Source organism: Microcaecilia unicolor, chromosome 6 (assembly GCF_901765095.1).
Source record: "Microcaecilia unicolor chromosome 6, aMicUni1.1, whole genome shotgun sequence".
Taxonomy (NCBI): Eukaryota; Metazoa; Chordata; class Amphibia; order Gymnophiona; family Siphonopidae; genus Microcaecilia; species Microcaecilia unicolor.
In genome coordinates this window covers 54,241,773-54,260,625 of record NC_044036.1, presented here as the reverse complement: position 1 = coordinate 54,260,625, position 18,853 = coordinate 54,241,773, and the positions used below count along the sequence as shown (strand labels likewise).

The 18,853-nt window shown below is 42.9% G+C and overlaps 1 protein-coding gene across 6 annotated transcripts in view; it reads left to right on the top strand.

Annotated features, from left to right (window-relative positions):
• The window catches only part of ZZZ3 (zinc finger ZZ-type containing 3), a 152,338-nt gene that overhangs the window by 56,648 nt on the left and 76,837 nt on the right, over positions 1-18,853 (top strand). For all 6 annotated transcript variants that reach the window (XM_030205405.1, XM_030205403.1, XM_030205408.1 and 3 more), the window contains one exon: positions 15,652-15,790. In XM_030205405.1, coding sequence (XP_030061265.1) covers positions 15,652-15,790 — 139 coding nt within the window. The remainder of the gene's footprint in view (positions 1-15,651; positions 15,791-18,853) is intronic.

Genomic DNA, 18,853 nt, shown 5'->3' with positions numbered 1-18,853 from the left:
CTAATGGCCCACGGTTTCCCTCACAAGCTTTCTGCTTCTGATGTACCTGAAAAAGTTGTTACGGTGGGTTTTTGCCTCTGCAGCAAGTTTCTCTTCATATTCTCTCTTAATCTTCATTATCAGTGCTTTGCATCTAAACCAGTGCTTGTTGCTTCTTATTTTCTTCATTCGGAGCCCTTTTCCATTCTTTGAAGGAAGTTATTTTGACTGTAATAACAATTTTCACTTCCTCTTTTAACCATGTTGGCTGCTGTTTGCTCTTCTTTCCACCTTTGCAAACACGTGGAATTAATCTGTTCTGGGCTTCCAAGATTCCATGTCCATGCCTTATTTAAAATCCTAATCTTTGCAGACAACCCTTTTAGCTTCTTTTCAACCATTTTCCTCATTTTATCATAGTTGCACTGTCGAAGATTAAGGGGTCCTTTTACTAAAGGGTGATAGGGCTACTGCTGCATTGGCATGTGGCAAATCGGGCCTACCACAGGAGCCTGTCAGTAGTCCCAGCCTCTGCCACTCCAACTCATCCAGTTAGAGACACTGTAGCTACTATAGCTCTCTTGAATTCTGCTTCACTGGACAATATATTTATTTATTTATTATTTTTATTTTATTTGTACTCCGCGCTTTCCCCACTCATGGCAGGCTCAATGCGGCTTGCATATTGTATACAGGTACTTATTAAGCAGGCTATCTGGTACTTGCTTCATATTTTTACTTTTCATTATTGCTTGGACTAATCTTTATTCAGGTGCATTGCATTTGGTCATTCTGTTCTGTCCATCCTGTTTCTGTAACTTCAGCAACTTGTGCATTGTCTGAGAATAAGCAGCACCTGGACAATGGACAAAATACTTATAATACCAAGTGGCCCAAAGCTTTGGATTCACCCTCTTGTGTACTTGTGTGAGTCTTCCTAATTAATGGAAAAACAGTGTTTATTTTAAAGCCTGTGGCTGGTATTTTCCATGGATACGGAATGGATCAAGCGTTCATTCCCTCCCTTCTCCCTGATAGTTGCACTTCTCCTTAATCTATGGAACTGAGGGTCAGAGGATGGACCACACGCACAAAGTTTAGTTCAGAGCTCTGGGAAACTTGTTCATCCTAGTGCCAATGGTATGTCACTTGCTTGTGTGCCTGATTAATCCTGCTGTCTGTGAGAAACATCCGTTACAGAGGAGAAACTTGCTTGACCCTTACTTCTTTTCCTTGTGTTCCAGTCCCAGCCCTGGCCTATCTGAAGTCCCTGGTCTGTCACCTCTGGTGGTTTGCCTCATCAACTTTCACCTGGTTCTAGACGTGAGCTTGGAACGTGTCAGCCTATGTTCCAAACTGATATCACCCAGTATCCATATCTAGTACTACTAATCATCATTTCTATAGCGCTACTAGACGTATGCAGTGCTGTACACACATGTAGGCACCTTCTCCCTAGAGGGCTCATAGTCTAAGTTTTTGTACATGTGTCTGTACTTAATGTGTAGTTTTGCTGCATTAGAGACGGATATAATTTTTATATACAGTAGGTAGTTACATTTGTATATAACTGTTGACTGTCATCTAATATACAGTGATTAGATATGGGTTCTGGTATTTTTCCATGGTTATGAGTAAGAGGAGGAAATCCCAATTTGAAAATGGAGCAGTGTCAGAATTACAGAACTCAAAGTTGTTATGAGTTTACAGTGGTCAGTAGTCTTCCAGAGACAGTTCATGTAGCTATATCTGATTAGTGTTGAGTTTGTTGCCATATAATTCTACCCATTAGTATTTGATGTTACATGTTCATCATTATGAAACATGCAGGTTTGAAAAGTATCCATTTTATTGGGACGTTAAGAACAGGAAGGCCTTTTTGGACAAGTGCTTGGCATATTACTAGAAGTATGTGGTTATGTTACACTAGTAAAACATGCCCGTTTCTTGCGTTAATGAAACGGGCGCTAGCACGGTTTCCTTCCGAACCTCCCCCCTCCCTACTCACCCCTTTCGGCGTTCTGATGGCACTGCCCGCCATTGTTGCGGACCTCGGCATGCCACCTTCAATCTGCTGCGTCGTTGGTTGTGAAGCCACTGACGCCATTGCTCCGCCCTCAACGTCATCACGTTTGACGTGAGGGCGGGGCCCCAAAAGTGTTTTCGGTGACTTCACCACCACGAAGGCTTCGAACGGGAAGGAAGTGCCTGGAGGACCTGACAGGGACGTCAGTGTCCTCAGAACGTTGAGGGTGAGTTTTATTATATAGGATTTTATTTTTACTTCTATAACAACTTTGAGATGCCTTTCCACATTTTGATAAATCCACTTAAACAGGACTTCACAATCAAGCAGGGAGATTTCACACTATCCGCTGTATATGTCTCCCAGCAAACAACCTCAAGTTTCTTTATATGATAAGATTTTTTTCAAAGTAAGCAATTCAACAGCCAGACTACTGTCTTGAAGAAATAGTTAAATATATGAATATTCAATGCTTATCAATATATATATATATATATATATATATAAAAGTTTTTTAAGACCATCGGGAGTGCTTGAATCAAACATGCAGAAAAATCCTACCAATGCAGCCAGAAACACTGCTTTTTTTGTGTGTGTGTGTGTGTGTGTGTGTGTGCTTGTAGCCGTCATCAGTCCTGTAACATTTTAACAATGTTTAACCATTTAAATCTTAATAAATAAATAAATCCGTTTAAATATCACTTAGCTTTGAACCATAGACCCACTGCTGACATGGGCCGGTGTTTCGATACTTCAGGGAACTGGTTTGCTAACCCCCCCCCCCCCCCCCTCTGAAAAACAACCATCAAAATGTTTTTTTAAAAACTTCAAAAACAGTGTCTGACTTTCATAATATGTAATAACACATTTCTTTCATACTTACCATACATCATCCGTGCTTCATTCAGTTCATGTCAAACCAAAATGGTGACGGCGTCTAATTCACGCATTAAATACATGTATAAATGTCTTATGAGGGCCTCATTTGGCATATTGTGGGCAGTTCTGGAAACTGTATCTTCAAAAAGATATAAACTGGTGGAGTCTGTCCAAAGGATGACTTCTAACATGGAGGATGGTCTTTTTCTTACAACATGTGGGGACATACTTAAATACATAAATGTATATCCTGGAGGAGATATTTAATTATCTTTATCGTATTTCTCCTTTCTCACCTGCCTAATGAATAGGTACTCAGGAATAATGCTTTTTGAAATGGAAATGATGTTCTGGAAAGAGGGTTATATAAGAGTGAAAGGGAGAAAACTTAGAAGTAATCTAAGGAAATATATCTTTATAGATAAGATAGTGGGCACATAGAATAGCACCTCAGTGAAAGGTGGTGAAGACAAGGATGTGAGAATTCAAGAAAGCATGAGACAAGCACAAAGGATTCCAAGGAAGAAGAAAGGGATGTAATGATTGGCCTATTGGTGCAGATGGGCAGACTTAGTAGACTTCCATGGATATGCACAGTAGCTTCTGCATTACTATCTTCTGTGAAACAATGGACATGTTTTCACTATTTATTTTATTTTATTTTTATTTTTTACATTTGTATCCCACATTTTCCCACCTATTTGCAGGCTCAATGTGGCTTACATAGTACCATAAAGGCGATCGCCAATTCTGGTATAACAATTACAGAGTGATGTAGTGGTAGAATAAGGTTCATGTGTACAAGACACAATAGGGAATTGTAGAGAGGGGGAGTTCTGTTATGTCCATTACGCTCTGTCGCTTGTGTTGCAGAGTTCAGGTATTTAGGTTGGGTCGGTAGGGTATTCCTTTTTGAACAGGTTAGTTTTTAGTGATTTCCGGAAGTTTAGGTGGTCATACGTTGTTTTCACGACTTTTGGTAATGCGTTCCATAGTTGTGTGCTTATATAGGAAAAGCTGGATGCATACAGGTTGATTGTAAAAGTTTCCATTGAGGGCTTACGTGTGTAGGTCACTTGACTGAGGGGCCAATTCAGGCAGTAGAAAGCTGGGCTGCAGGACAGCAGAGACCAGCCTCTATGACAGCCTCGGGTGTTATGGACAGTCCTATTAGAGCAGCAAGCAGGTCTCTGGAGTACCCTAGTGGTCAGTGCAGTGCAGTCTAGAGAAGGGGACCTAGGCCCATATCCCACTCTGTTACACTTGTGGCGGAAAGTGTGAGCCCTCTAGAACTCAAAAACCTACTATATCCACATATAGGTGACACCTGCAGCCATAAGGGCTACTATGAACTGTTTCATTGCTTTGGCTCTTCAGATTGTGCTTTTTAAAATGTTTAATGTTTATTAAGATTTAGATATACATCCTACAGATATACATCAGTTAGTACTTGCCGCTATTAAATAGTTTATTTAGGGGAAAGGGACTTGATATACCATCTTTCTGTGGTTACATTCAAAGCGGCTTACATATTATATACAGGCACTTATTTTTGTACCTGGGGCAATGGAGGATTAAGTGACTTGCCCAGAGTCACAAGGAGCTACAGTGAGAATTGAACCCAGTTTACCAGGTTCAAAGCCCGCTGCACTAATCAGTAGGCTACCACCCAGGAGAAAAAAAACTATCAGGGCAGTATAGAGTTTACAAAGTAAAAGAGGAGGGAACTACAATATATGATAGGAAACTAGAGCAAGCAAGAAAGAAAGAGGGGGAAGGAGAGGGGGGACTGGAGAACACACAGGGTGTTACTATCAGCATTGATAAACCTGGCTGGCAAGTGTTACAGCATGTTTTAGTGATCAAAAGCGTCTTGGAATAAGAGTCTGCTTTAAAAACTTGAATTTAATAAGTGATTTTTCCAATCAAAGGGGATGTGGGAGAGCATTTCACATAGTTGGACCTGCTACACTGAAAACCTTTTTCTGTGTGTTAACACAACAAATTTGATGAAGCAGAGGGACAACTAAGAAATTATGTTGAGAGGAATGTACAGATTGGGGGCAGGGGGTGTAGTGTATTGGTTGTCTCGACAGATAAAGAGCGAGTGCAGACTGATGTATTTTAAAAGTCAGTAAAAAGATCTTGTAGGAGATTCTATGGATTATGGAGAGCCAGTGCTCTCAGAGAAGGGGAACAATATGGTCATACTTCAGTGATTGTGATAAGTTTAACGGCAGCATTTTGAACAGTTTGAAGACTGCGAATGTTGTTTAGTGTATATGCCATACAGTAGGGCTTTATAATAGTTCAGTCTCGCAATTATAATGAAGTGGATGAGGACATGGAGGGCAGCATTGGAAGGAAGGCAACATATGGAGTATATTAGTTTCGGTTTGATGAATGAGCTTTTGATGACATTTGAGATGTGGTATTAGTAGGAGAGAGTGTCATCTATGAGAACTCCCAATAGTTTTATGAATGAGGAAAAAGTGACTGGGATCCCTGCCATGATGGTGGGGAGTATAAGTGGCTTGAAGTGAGTCAGTAGGTGCCCTTTTGGGTTTTTTTTCCAGATTGAAATTGATGAAGCTTGATTGTTTGTTGTGATTTTTAGAGGAGTGTTGTGCCCCTGAGAATAGGAGAGGGTAGGGGCATGGAGGATAGAGTGGATGTATTAGATACAGGGTTTCTTCTACCATTGAAAGAGGAAGTTCAGTGTATTGGAAGATGTGAATGTGGATTTCAGGGTAGCTATTTTGTCAGCAAAATGGGCAGTTGAGTCATTCGCAGTTGAGGAAGAACGTTAGGTAGAGGTTTAAGATCAGTGGTCAATGAGCAAAATGTTTTATTTTTGCTGAAGATGGGCTTGAGAGATTATATAGGAATAAAATTTCCTTTTTTTTCCCTAGAATTGAAGATTTATTGAGGGAGACTAGGGATTTAGAGGATGGAAGACGAATGGTTCTTCCGTCAAAAGTGTTCAGCTTGGCATAGTTGTTGCCGAAGATGATGTAATTTGTGTGTGAACCAAGGTTCTCGATTCTAGGTAGTTGTAGTAGAGAGGTGGGGTTGCAGTGGTGCTAAGATGTTGAAGGTGCTTGATAGATTCTCGTTCCAGGCTAGAACCTGTTCTTCCAGGGACGAAGAGGAGAAGCGCTCTCTCTGGTGATTACAAGGTGTTCTTCAAACGCTGCTGGAGTGAGCTATTGGAGGTTTCTTAAGGTCCTTGAGAGTGTAGTTGTAAGAAGAAAGTGATTGGTCTAAGGGAGGGGTATTGGGGCATGTGTTAACAGATTTCAAAAGGGAGTGGTGAGGGTAATGAGGGTGTCTAGAGCATGGCCTTCAATGTCGGTAGAAGATATAGTATAGTGGCTAAGAGAGAGAGGTCTTAAAAGAAGTGATGGAAGTCACTGTGGCAGGGAGCATGGTTATCGAACTGAATGTTCAGGTCCCCCCAGAATAATGGGGCGAGTAGAGAGGGAGATAGTGGTTACTGATAAGAGTGGAGTTGTTGAAAAGAGGAGGAAGTCGTGGGAGGAGGATGGTAAATGAAAAGTAAATTTAGTGAGGGAGGAAGAAGACAATTTGAGAGAGATTCTGTTGGAGAGGCATACAGGTGACAGCCCTTGTGGATCGTGAGACAAGTAGAGTAGAGAATGGCCAACCCCCCCCCCCCCCCCATGGGATCTTTTGGAATAAAGGTAAGACAGATTCACAAAACTGAGGATGCTATAATGCCTTTGTATCGCTCCATGGTGCGACCGCACCTCGAATATTGTGTGCAGTTCTGGTCACCGCATCTCAAAAAAGGTATAGTGGAATTAGAAAAGATACAGAGAAGGGCGACGAAAATGATAAAGGGGATGGGACGACTTCCCTATGAGGAAAGGCTAAAGCGGCTAGGGCTCTTCGTCTTGGAGAAAAGATGGCTAAGGGGAGATATGATGGAGGTCTATAAAATAATGAGTGGAGTGGAATGAGTGGATGTGAATCGCTTGTTTACTGTTCCCAAAAATATTAGTACTAGGGGACATGCAATCAAGCTACAAAGTAATAAATTTAAAACGAATTGAAGAAAGTTTTTCTTCACTTAACTCTGGAATTTGTTGCAAGAGAATGTAGTAAAAGCAGTTAGCTTAGTGGGGTTTAAAAAAAAAAAGGTTTCAATAGCTTCCTAAAAGAAAATTCCGTAAGCCATATTAAAATGGACTTGGGGGAAATACACTGCTTATTTCTAGGATAAGCAGCATAAAATGTTTTTGGGATCTTGCCAGGTACTTGTGACCAGGATTGGCCATTGTTGGAAACAGGATGCTGGGCTTGATGGACCTTCGGTCTGTCCCAGTGTGGCAATACTTATGTACTTACGTATGTACTTTAGGTAGTGAATTCCAGAAGATGGGGCTTACGTTTCTGCCTATAGAAATAAGGAGAGGAATGGATAGGAGCCCAACATTTGGATTCTGGTGCTTTTGTATTGCCTTCTTCCATAAATTCTTAGCTTTTAGAATATAATACTGCAATTTGAATTATATCCTTGAAATTGCAAATATTTGCTATTGCAATGGACTGTTCTATTTGTAAGCATTTTTGTTGTATGTTGGTACTTTGTGTGTTAGATTTCTTCACTTTAATGTAAGATATTATGATTCAGTCATTTAGTCTACAAGCACTGTCGGAAATCATTCCTTGGTAGGCGGGTCACGTCAATAAATCAAAGTGGAAAAAAATCCCTTGAGTTGTGGAAATTTATAATTTTGATTTATGCCTTCCACCAGATGGCAGCATAATGGCAGTTTTTGAGATACAAAAATTAAATTTGTGGCAGTATATCATGTGTCCTTATATTTGACTTTGAGTTGCTAGAATGGGTTCTCTTTTCTAAAACATTTTTTTTCATGCATTTATGTACTGTATTGCTATGCTTACCCTTACAGCCTTTCCTGAATCCATCCCATTTCCTTTTTTCCTTCTTATGTCTATCGCACTAGTCCTTTTTTTATTATTTATGTTCTTGTTTTTAATTAATGTATGACCCCTCCCATTTCCCTTTATTTTATTACATGCAAACTGCATAGACTACTTTGGACATATAGGCAATATATTAAATAAACTGAACCTGAATTTGTCTGTACTTGCTAAATTCTTACCCAGTTTGTAGCAAACTGTTGTACTGCATTGTTACCTTGGGGGTGGAAAAATCAGATGGCATGCAGATCCTTTAAAATATGTCCTTCATGGTGTAAATGCTCACTGTGTTTTTTAAATCGTGGTTCCTTTTTATGATTGCAGTACTTAAGCAGTAACAAGTGATGGGTGTGTCTTTATGTAGTTTGTCTAGAGGTGCACACCTCGGGTATGCACTTTAGGTGTGAGGTCAAAGGCTTTGCCAACTCGTATGTGCAGATGTAGGTAACAATAGGCATTGTTGCATGATGTGGTATTGCAGAATGCGTGAGACACAAACATGTTCTTTTCCTCCAGTTTTGCTTGTGTTCCTTGGTAGCCTCTGCTAATTTATATTAATGCAGCCGCACCTTGAATACTGTGTGCAATTCTGGTCACCGCATCTCGAAAAAGGTATAGTGGAATTAGAAAAGGTACAGAGAAGGGCAACGAAAATGATAAAGGGGATGGGATGACTTCCCTATGAGGAAAGGCTAAAGCAGCTAGGTTTCTTTAGCTTGGAGATGAGATGGCTGAGGGGAGATATGATAGAGGTCTATAAATTAATGGAGTGGAACGGGTAGACATGAATCGCTTGTTTACTGTTTCCAAAAATACTAGGTTCGGGGGGGGGGGGGGGCATGCAATGAAGCTACAAAGTAGTAAATTTAAAACAAATTGGAGAAAATATTTCTTCATTTAACGTGTAATTAAACTCTGGAATTTGTTGCCAGAAAATATGGTAAAAGCGGTTAGCTTAGTGGGGTTTAAAAAAGGTTTGGATATCTTCCTTAAAGAAACGTCCATAAGCCATTATTAAAATGGACTTGGGGAAAATCCACTGCTTATTTCTAGGATAATAAGCATCAAATGTTTTGTACTGTTTTGGGATCTTGCAAGGTACTTGTGGCCTGGATTGGCCACTGTTGATGAACCTTTGGTCTATCTCAGTATGGCACCGCTTTTGTTCTTTTGTTCTTATGTGAATGGTGCTCTGGAACTTTTGTAAGTGCTTTTATTCCAATTAGTTTCAGAAAATTTTATTGAACAAAGATACAGTCAACCATCAAACGTTCAAGTTATTCAATATTTTACATTTCATCCCTTTCCTTCAACTGACCCCCATCCATCCCTATAGAAACAATAACTTGTACCCCATATTAGCCAACTAGAGGTATAGCATCAAATAAGCATCCAAAATTTGTACATTTTACAATAATATGCTAAAACTCCTCCCCCTATTTCATCTCTATCATTTCCATTAAATCTGTTGTGCTAACAAGACATAAAGCTTCATCTTAAGAACTACCAATGATATACTGTTTGTAATATTGAATGGGTCTGGTACTTGGCTTTCTCCCTTCTAATCTTACTTTCCTTTCCTAATCACCCTCCAAAGAAACAAAATATACATATCATCTAACACCAGAGGTTTGTGCTCTGATAACCTCTTGTGATACTCTGCCTGCTTGCCCAGTTCCTGCCCCCCCCCCCCCCGCTAAATATTCCAATAAGTGAAAAGAACATTTTCCCCTCAAAACTTCCTGATTCAATTTTTTTGTGTTAGCTTCTGCTAGCAGCGCTGCTTATAAATGCTTTGTGTACAAGCCTTCTGGCAAAGGAAAAAGCATGTGACCTTTCAGAGCAGGGCTACCACTTATTTACTGTAAAAATTAAAAAAAGTGAAATAAGAATTTTCCCCTAGTCATTTCTTTAAATGGTTTGGTGATGGTAAGAGGACAATTTTTAAAGCAGCCTTGCTATGTTAAAGCAATGTTTCTGGATTCCCTTTTCTGAAATGTGCCTCCTGTGGCTGGGTAAGATGTATATATGGCAGTATTCTTGACTTTCTTTTTTTTTCTCCTTCCTTCCTTTCATTGCTCAATTTAGCTTTTATTGTAAACCACTAAGCTGCCACTGGCGATTGGCAGTATATCAAATGTAATAACATTTTTTTGCAATCCATAGCTGGTTAAAAACAAACAAACAAAAAAAAACTTCAAAAAGATAACATTGTAACTTCTAGCAAACACTTATCCTCTGTAGACAAAGTTTCCCAAAACTCTCCTTTTGAAAAGACTGCCTTCCCAGAGTTTAACACAGATGGGGAAAGAAGCTGTAAGGTAGGTTCCTCCCCAAGGGCCTTCTAAATGACTGGCAATAAGCGGTCAGAATAACTGCTAAAATAGTCTAAACAAGGTCACTCCTTTTATAGGAGCCTCAATGTCCATCAGGGTCAGTTTTTTTCAGATCAGTTGTTTTTGCAGATACCATGACAGGAATGAACCTCACTCCTATGCCAGGGCATGTGGAATATAAGTTTTACGCTTGCTGTAAAACTTATATCTTGCCATAGAGAGCTTCCCTCTGGAGTTTATAAGATGCAATGTGTATAGGCAACCTATTGAGGTGTGTTTGCAAATTCTTTTTGCTCACCAAAATGGTGGGAAATATTTCTATATCTTTCTGACAGTTTTCTTGGTCTCAGACTTTAAGGATCTTCTCTCTCTCCACGTGATTCACTCGACTGACACCTCTGTGATTAATGCTGTTTTGGTGTTTTTGTCTTTTACCATTATATATTCATTTTTCCTACATCCAGCTTTTTATCTGTCTCTCTCTGGGTTATAATCTGCTACTTTCTGATACAGGTAATGTTTTCAATGAGACATGCCACCTTGTTGTGTATTTCTGTATACAAATTTTCCACCATTAGCACTTAGCAGTCAGATATGAGATGAGTAACTGTTTCTAGCTGTTTCTTACAAAATCTGCAAATGTTGGTTCTTCCAGTTTTGTTTCTGTGCCTGCAGTGACCCATCTCGTCTGTAATCCACTGGCCTGAGCTACAGCTATCAATCTCTCATCCTTAGGTTTCAGTTCATCTCTTCATAACCATTCATGTGTCTGTGCTTGATCTACATATGGTTTCTGGAGTATATTTTATATTTCCAACTACTTGTTTTCTATGTTTGCTGATCAACTTCTTTAAAGAGCTTTCTCTCTTGCTTTGCTTATTTTGTTGGTTCCATTCCTGTATTTAACAGGTGGAATTTTACTCATTCCTTCTGCTCGCCAGAATTCCTGTCCAAATTTAGTGATGGAGCTAGATTCTGGATTCTTGCTCTCTTGTTCTTAAGCACTTTTTGCACATTTGGGCCTGTTGATATTCAATAGATCTGGAGGACTATGATGATAGCCTCTTTATGTATAATCTATTTCTATGAGGCTCATTCCTCCTTCAGCTCAAGGATATACAATCTTGGCATACACTAATTCTTGTAGACTACCTTGTGAGTGTGGAGGAGTTTTCTCGTTTGTACATCCAGTTTTTCAGCATATTTATGAAGCCAGTCCACAATTCAAAAGCTGTATAAGAGTACAGGAATTGCAAACTTATCTTATTCTTTGATGTTAGAGAACTTTTTAGTATCAGTTTTAATCTCTTGTAACACTCTGCTTTTTTTTTTTTCTTTCAGTATTTTGTGCTGGACTGTTACGCCTTCCTCTACTCCTAAATATTTATATATCCTTTCCTGTTCAAGTTCCTTGATGGCACAATCATTGATCAGAAGGATGTTTTCAGTTTTACTAAATTTTCCTCCTAGGAGTGTTGCCTTAGCACATTTATCCAGGCCAAAATCATTTTGATGTCATCTGAAAAAATTTTTAATAAGCAGAGTTCTGCCAAATAACTGTAGAGCTACAAGCCGTCTGCAAACAGCAATTGTAATCTTATCTCTGGGTCTTTGCTAGTTCTAGGATTAAGGCTAAATCCATAACCCAGAGTTGAGAAGTGTACTCAAAGAAGTGCTGTTAAAAAAAATGGATTCCTTGCTGAATCCTGATATTAGAAATGAAGATTTTGCACTATTGTGACAACCATCATTAGCCCTATTATGTAAGTCACAGGTTGGCACCATTTTGTCTTGAGCAATGTGCAGGCAGTATGTATCGTCTTTTTCCCTTCCTACCATATGTATACAGCAGTGTCTCCTTACTGAAATTTCTTTTAGATGTTATACAGTAGGGTTACCACATGAAGGTCCTCAGCAAGACTTGGGGAGAAAACATATTTTTCCCCCTCAGAAATACACAGCAATTCACCAGTTTTGTTTTGCCGTGACCATTCAGCCAGATAAGTCACTATTCTTCAGTACAATTAAGTTCCAGTACAATTACGCTCTTTAAGCAAGAAAATAAATTGAGAGGAGTATGTTACAATAAGTTTTGTTAAATGAAGTATAGTAAAAGTGCTATATTAAATGAGGGTTTTTTATTTTATTTTATTTGTTACATTTGTACTCCACATTTCCCCACCTATTTGCAGGCTCAATGTGGCTTACATAGTATCGTAAAGGCGTTCACCAAGTCGGTTGATAACAAATACAAGGTTATATTGTGGACAAATGATGTGGGTGTGTGTCAGGCTCCATGAGGGTCAAAGGAATGAAGGTTGTAGATTGTCTGGTACGATCATTGGTTATGCTGTGTTGCTGGTTGTGGGGATTTACGTTGGATCAGTGGGATAAGCCTTTTTGAAGAGATTGGTTTTCCGTGATTTCCTGAAGGTTAGGTGGTTATGGATTGTTTTCACAGCTTTTGGGAGTCCATTCCATAGTTGTGCGCTTCTGTAGGAGAAGCTGGATGCGTAGGTTGTTTTGTATTTAAGTCCTTTGCAATTTGGGTAGTGTAGGTTTAAGTATGATTGTGATGATCCGATTCTGTTTCTGGTTGGTAGAGCTATGAGGTCTGTCATGTATCCTGGGACTATGCCGTAGATAATTTTGTGGACCAGAGTGCAGATTTTGAAGCTGATCCGTTCTTTGATTGGGAGCCAGTGCAGCTTTTCTCGGAGGGGTTTAGCACTATCGAATCGTGTTTTACCGAATATCTGCCAGGCTTCGGTGTTTTGGGCGGTCTGGAGTTTTTTTGTGAGTTGTTCTTTACAACCCGCATAAATTCCGTTGCAGTAATCAGTAATATTTTATAGTTGTGTTAATCTGTAGTCATTTTCTTGTTAAGCTGGTTTTTGACTTAATAAAAGATCTGCCTATGTAACTGACCCATTATCTTATTGTATCATTGTGTGCCTTATATTTGACATTTGTTAATAATTACATAGGAACTTTTGTTTATGATTATAGTCACAGATATTGAGCTATATGAACAGATGGTCTTTTTATGTAGATATCAAATATAGTTAATCTAATATAATAAAAGGCACCCTCAACGTTCTGAGGACAACGTTCTGAAGTCACTCAGACTCCCAGAACGGTTCGTAAGTTCGTGGTGGTGAAGCCACTGAACGACTTGCTGCCCCGCCCTCGCGTCAAACGTCATGACGTCGAGGGCGGAAAACCAACAGAAAAATGAAACCAGGGACCGCATCAAGGAAGGGGGAGGAGTAGGGAAACACGCGGAGCGTGTTTCCCTACTCCTCCCCCTGCCAAGGAAACGCTGGCTACCAACCGCGCCGCGCGCCTCAGGTAGCCCCGCCCCGACCGCCCGAGCACCACTCTCCCTCCCAAGTTCAGCGACGGCGACGAGGTGGGGGCGCTCCGCCCCAGATGTCAGCGGGTGGGGGGTGCTGCGAGTCCGCTCCCGGCGCTGTCCTGCCTTTAAAACCCAATTTGAAGCGCTGGAATAACAGGCAGCAGCGCCTCGCGTCTGCCCTTCTACTAAAAATCTCTTCGACGACGTCATTGGGCCTTCCCACATTGAGTCCCACCCTCCTCTCAGGTAACTTCCAATTACCGCGAGGGCGGGTGGGACTCAATGTGGGAAGGCCCAATAACGTCGTGAAAGAGATTTTTAGTAGAAGGGCAGACGCGAGGCGCTGCTGCCTGTTATTCCAGCGCTTCAAATTGGGTTTTTTTTTAAGGCAGTGAGGGTGGTGGGCCTGGGCGGCAGGAGAATGGAGCTGGTAGGTGGGGAGGGACTCAGATGGGAGAAGGGTGTGGGGCTCTCAGGTGGGGGGGGAGGGGGTTCTCAAATGGGAAAGAGACTGAGGTGGGAGGGGTTCATGGATGGGAGAAGCAGAAGGGGGTGGGGAGGGGGTTCTTGGATAGTTGAAGGGGACGGGTGGGGAGGGGACTGGGGTTCTTGGATGGGAGAGACTGGGGAGGGGGTTCTCGGATGGGAGAAGGGGACGGATGGGGAGAGGACTGGGATTCTTGAATGGGAGAAGGGGACTGAGGTGGGGAGGGGGTTCTTGGATACTTGAAGAGGACGAGTGGGGAGGGGACTTGGGTTTTTGGATGGGAGAGACTGGGGAGGGGGTTCTTGAATGGGAGAAGGAGACTGAGGTGGGGAGGGGGGTTCAAGGATGGGGGAGGGGGTTCTTGGATGCTTGAAGGGGACGGGTGGGAAGGGCACTGGGGTTTTTAGGATGGGAGAGACTGGGGAGGGGGTTCTCGGATTGGAGAAGGGGACGGGTGGGGAGGGGACTGGGGTTTTTGGATGGCAGAGACTGGGGAGGGGGTTCTTGAATGAGAGAAGGGGACTGAGGTGGGGAGGGGGTTCAAGGATGGGAGCGCTTCATGAAACCCCATACACACACACTCACTCTCTCATCTGGCAGCGCTTCCTGTACCCCCTGCCCCCCCCCCCCCCCCCACACACACTCCCTCACTGTGTCATCTGCCATTGCTTCCTGAACCCCCCCCCCCCCCACACACACACACACATACTCACTTACTTTCATCTGGCAGCGCATCCAGAATCCCCCACACCCCTCTTCTTCCAAGCTGAACCCCTCCAACACATCCCCCCCACCCCACACACACACTCTCTCTCTCTCTCTTCCTCTCCTCCAGCACACCAATTGCTTAGGTGCAGTGGCAGCAATCTCAGACACCAGAGAAAGAGGGGGGCCTGACACCATAGAGAGAGAGGGAGGGAGGGAGGTATCTCTGTCACACACACACACACTCTCTCTCTCACAGACAATGTGTTTCTGTCTCTCACTCTCATACACTCTGTCTCACATTGTATCACATTCACTCTCTATGTGTCACACAGTCACTTACATACTCGCTTGGTCTCATACACTCAGTCTCACAGACAATCTGTGCCTCACACACACTCATTCACGCACACACTGTATCTGTGTGAAACACACTCTCTCTCTCTCTCTATCACACTGTGTCTCCCATACGCAATTGCACACACTCTCATTCTCACACACACACTCTCTCACAGACACGCTCACACCCAGACTCACTCTCTCTCTCACACACACACACTCACACTTTCACTCTCTCTATCACACACAGTCACTCTCGCATACACTCTCCAAAACATACACATTATGAGGAAAACCTTGCTAGCGCCCGTTTCATATGTGTCAGAAACGGGCCTTTTTTACTAGTGTTCTAATAAATAACTGGTGTCTATAGTTGGACTTACTAGCCAGATGTTCTGTATTGACAGAAGACACAAAGTATCAACTTCATTGTATTTATGGTGCTTGTAAAATGTATACCTTTTAAACAGTTATTTAGCTGCTTAATTTGCATTCCACATGCTGATGGTTTGGAGGGTGGGGGTTGTTCCCACTGAAACATTCTTAATGACACGTTTTTTTTTGTTTCTAGCTATCAGAGACTGTTACAGACCATTGCTGTGCTTGAGGCTCAACGTACTCAGTCGGTTCAAGACCTAGAGTGTTTAGACAGATGCCAGAGGGAATCATTAAAGGATCCAGTTGGTTTTGTGGAAAATCTTCAAAAGAAGGTATCCAAAATGGATCTTTTTACAGAGATGTGCTCATGATCTGAGATGATATATATGTGTATAATCTATTTTGTGTTTTCTTGCAGCCTGCCAATAGGCAGAAGTGTTTCATCAGTTGGCAGTTTCCCTATACTTTGTCATTGCCAGTGCCTGTGGCTCTGTATATGCACTTTGAACATGCGGCCATTTGCAGATTTTTTTTTTTTTTAATGCTTCTCTTTTAAATGTGGAGTATTTAAGCATAATGATTTGGTTCACATACTTTGCTCCGCAGGGTGGATTTATTACACATTATACTTGAGATCCATTTTGAATGAACACATGAGAGTACTAATAACTTTTATATCCCACAATACAAAACTGTCTTATCTAGTATAGGTCTGGGCAACATTGCACTTTGTAGCCAGAATGGATATTTATTCTTTAAATTTTTTCCCCCAAAATGTTCTGTAAACAAACAAAAAAAAAAAGAACTTGGCTATCTTTACTATTAGTCATAACTTTAAATTTTATGAGCCTGCTTATTACGTGGGCATAAATAAAAGATCTGAGCAGCCCTTTCAGGTGGTATATATGTACACATATTCAGTCAAGGCTTTATCTCTCTCTAAAAGGGCAAAGACAAAGGTCAATATGTAGAAGGTTTAGACAGATGGAATACCGTATATACTCGTGGATAAGTTGATCTTGTGTATATGTCGAGGGCACACTTAGGACTAAAAGTGGCCAAAAATGCTGTAACCCGTGTATAAGTCGAGGCTGGGTCCTACATTGCTCCCTCCCTCTCCTCCACCTTTGGGTCCAACGTTGCTCTCTCTCGCTCTCTTCTATCATCACCCCTGCCCCTTCCCATAGCCCACAGCTTCATAGTTTTCCATAGCAGTCAGAACAAACTTAAAGCCAGAAACAGCTAAATTATCAGAATTTAGTATAAGGATTATGTATTTATCCTTCACTAAGTTTTCAGTTCAGTTCCTTGTCATCAAGCAGATGAATCCATTATGAGTGGGTTGTGTCCATCAACCAGCAGGGGGAGATAACACTGAAAAACCCATAGTGCCTCATGGCCAGCTAGCTCCATCTGCCTCTTCAGTATTCTCTATCTCCCCAGCAGGGTGGTTGCAGCTTGTTCAAGCTCCTTCAGAAAATCTGCCTGGGGTGGCTCCTGTGCTTTTGCCAATTGTAGCAGGGGTGTTGTGGCTGATGGTGCCCACTTTAAAGGCAAATAGCTTAGCCCTTTCCCTACCTAACCCGGCCCCCGATGTGGAAGTAGACAAATAGGCAAGCCCTGTCCCTGTCTTTGCCCACGCTGTGGATGCAGGCACATAGGTTCGCCCTTTCCCACGCTACTGGTCCTCCGGAGTTGGAAATTTGCCTCTTTCGCTGTTGCCTCAAACTTTCCTCACAGCGTTAAAAAAAAAAAAAAAGTCACGTCACGCTTTGGCGCTGCGGTCCCAGAAAAGAGGTTTTCTTCTAATTGTGCAGCATGACTGGAGCTCGGAGACTCGGTCTGGTGAGGTAAGAGCATTTTGTAGCTCCTCCGGGGAGGGCCCGCGTTCGGGACGATTTTGGCACGAATCCGCCATTTTGAATTTCCGCCGCTTTCGGCGATGGCTGCTGAGAAAGTAAAGCACTGTTCCATTTGTGGCAAGCGCAAATCTGCAGCGGGGCTCTGTAAGGCGTGCCGGCCCGAGCATGGCGAGCGATGTTCCTTCCCGCTCCATGGAGCTGGCAGCGGGTGCCATTTTGGAACAGCATGGTGCGACCCCTGCTGAGGCGGAGGGGTTTGAGCCTGGAGGGGCGCCTCGTGTAGAGGCTAATAAAAGAGCTGTTTCCCCCGGACTGGAACCGGGAGGCCAGGGTGAGCCATTTTCCCCTGAATTTGTTTTATTGCTGCATAATACATACATGTTAAAAAGAGCTCTTCCGCAGGGGTCCTCTGCGGCCCTGCTTTCTGTATCCCCTCCAGTGGAGTCTGGCCTTGGATTACCATCAGGCGCGTTTTCCCCTGACAGATGGTTGCAAGACAAGCGCAGAAAGGTGGATTTCCCTTCAGAGAGTGGCGCACCCCCCCCCCCCCCCCCGTGGTCGGGATGTGAGGAGTCTGAGGGGTCTGGCAGGCCTTCGTGGTCTGGAGAGCCAGAAGAAGGTGCAGGATTGCCACCGGATCCAGATGATCCTTCAGTGGTGCGGATTTTCCACCGCGATGAGCTGCCAGCGCTTATTACTGATGCCTTGCAGGTCCTCGCTATAGAAGACCCTGGGAGTACTGAGACCTCCTCCGGTAATCCGAGGATGGCAAGTACTAAGAAGCCTGCTCGAGCCTTTCCTTTGCATGACTCCATCTAAGAGCTTATCACGGCTCAATGGGCTGACCCCGAGGGGCCTTTGAAAGTCGCCAGGGCTATGGGGCAATTATACCCTCTAAGTGAGGAGCATTTGGCGCGCCTAGCAGTGCCTAAAGTGGATGCCCTAGTCATGGCTGTGACAAAGAAAACTACCCTCCCAGTGGAAGGAGGAGTTGCCCTGAAGGACATGCAGGACCGTCGCCTGGAGGCAGCTATGAAACGGTCCTTTGAAATTTCAGACCTGTCCTTACGGGCGTCTGCATGCAGCTGCTACGCTGCCCGAGCCTGCCTCGCTTGGTTACAACAGGCAGTGAAACAGCCCGGAGATGGAGCGGAGCCCATTACAGAGGTGGCACCGCGGATGGAGTCGGCCTTGTCTTTTTTGGCTGACGCCCTTTATGATCTGGTCAGAGCTTCGGCTAAACAGATGGCTGTAGCGGTGGCGGCTCGCCGTCTTCTGTGGCTACGGCATTGGGCAGCTGACATGGCCTCTAAGCAAAGGTTGGTGAAGTAGCCCTTTCAAGGTCTTCTCCTGTTTGGTGAGGAGTTGGAGAAAATTGTGAAAGGCCTGGGGGATGCCAAACCTCAGCGCTTACCCAAGGATAGGCCGTGGCCTTCTTCTAAGGGTCAGGCGATTCACTCCTCTTACAGACCTCACTTCCTTGAATCTAGAAGGTACTGCCTGGGGCGTTCTGCTGAGTTCACTTCGCGTGGC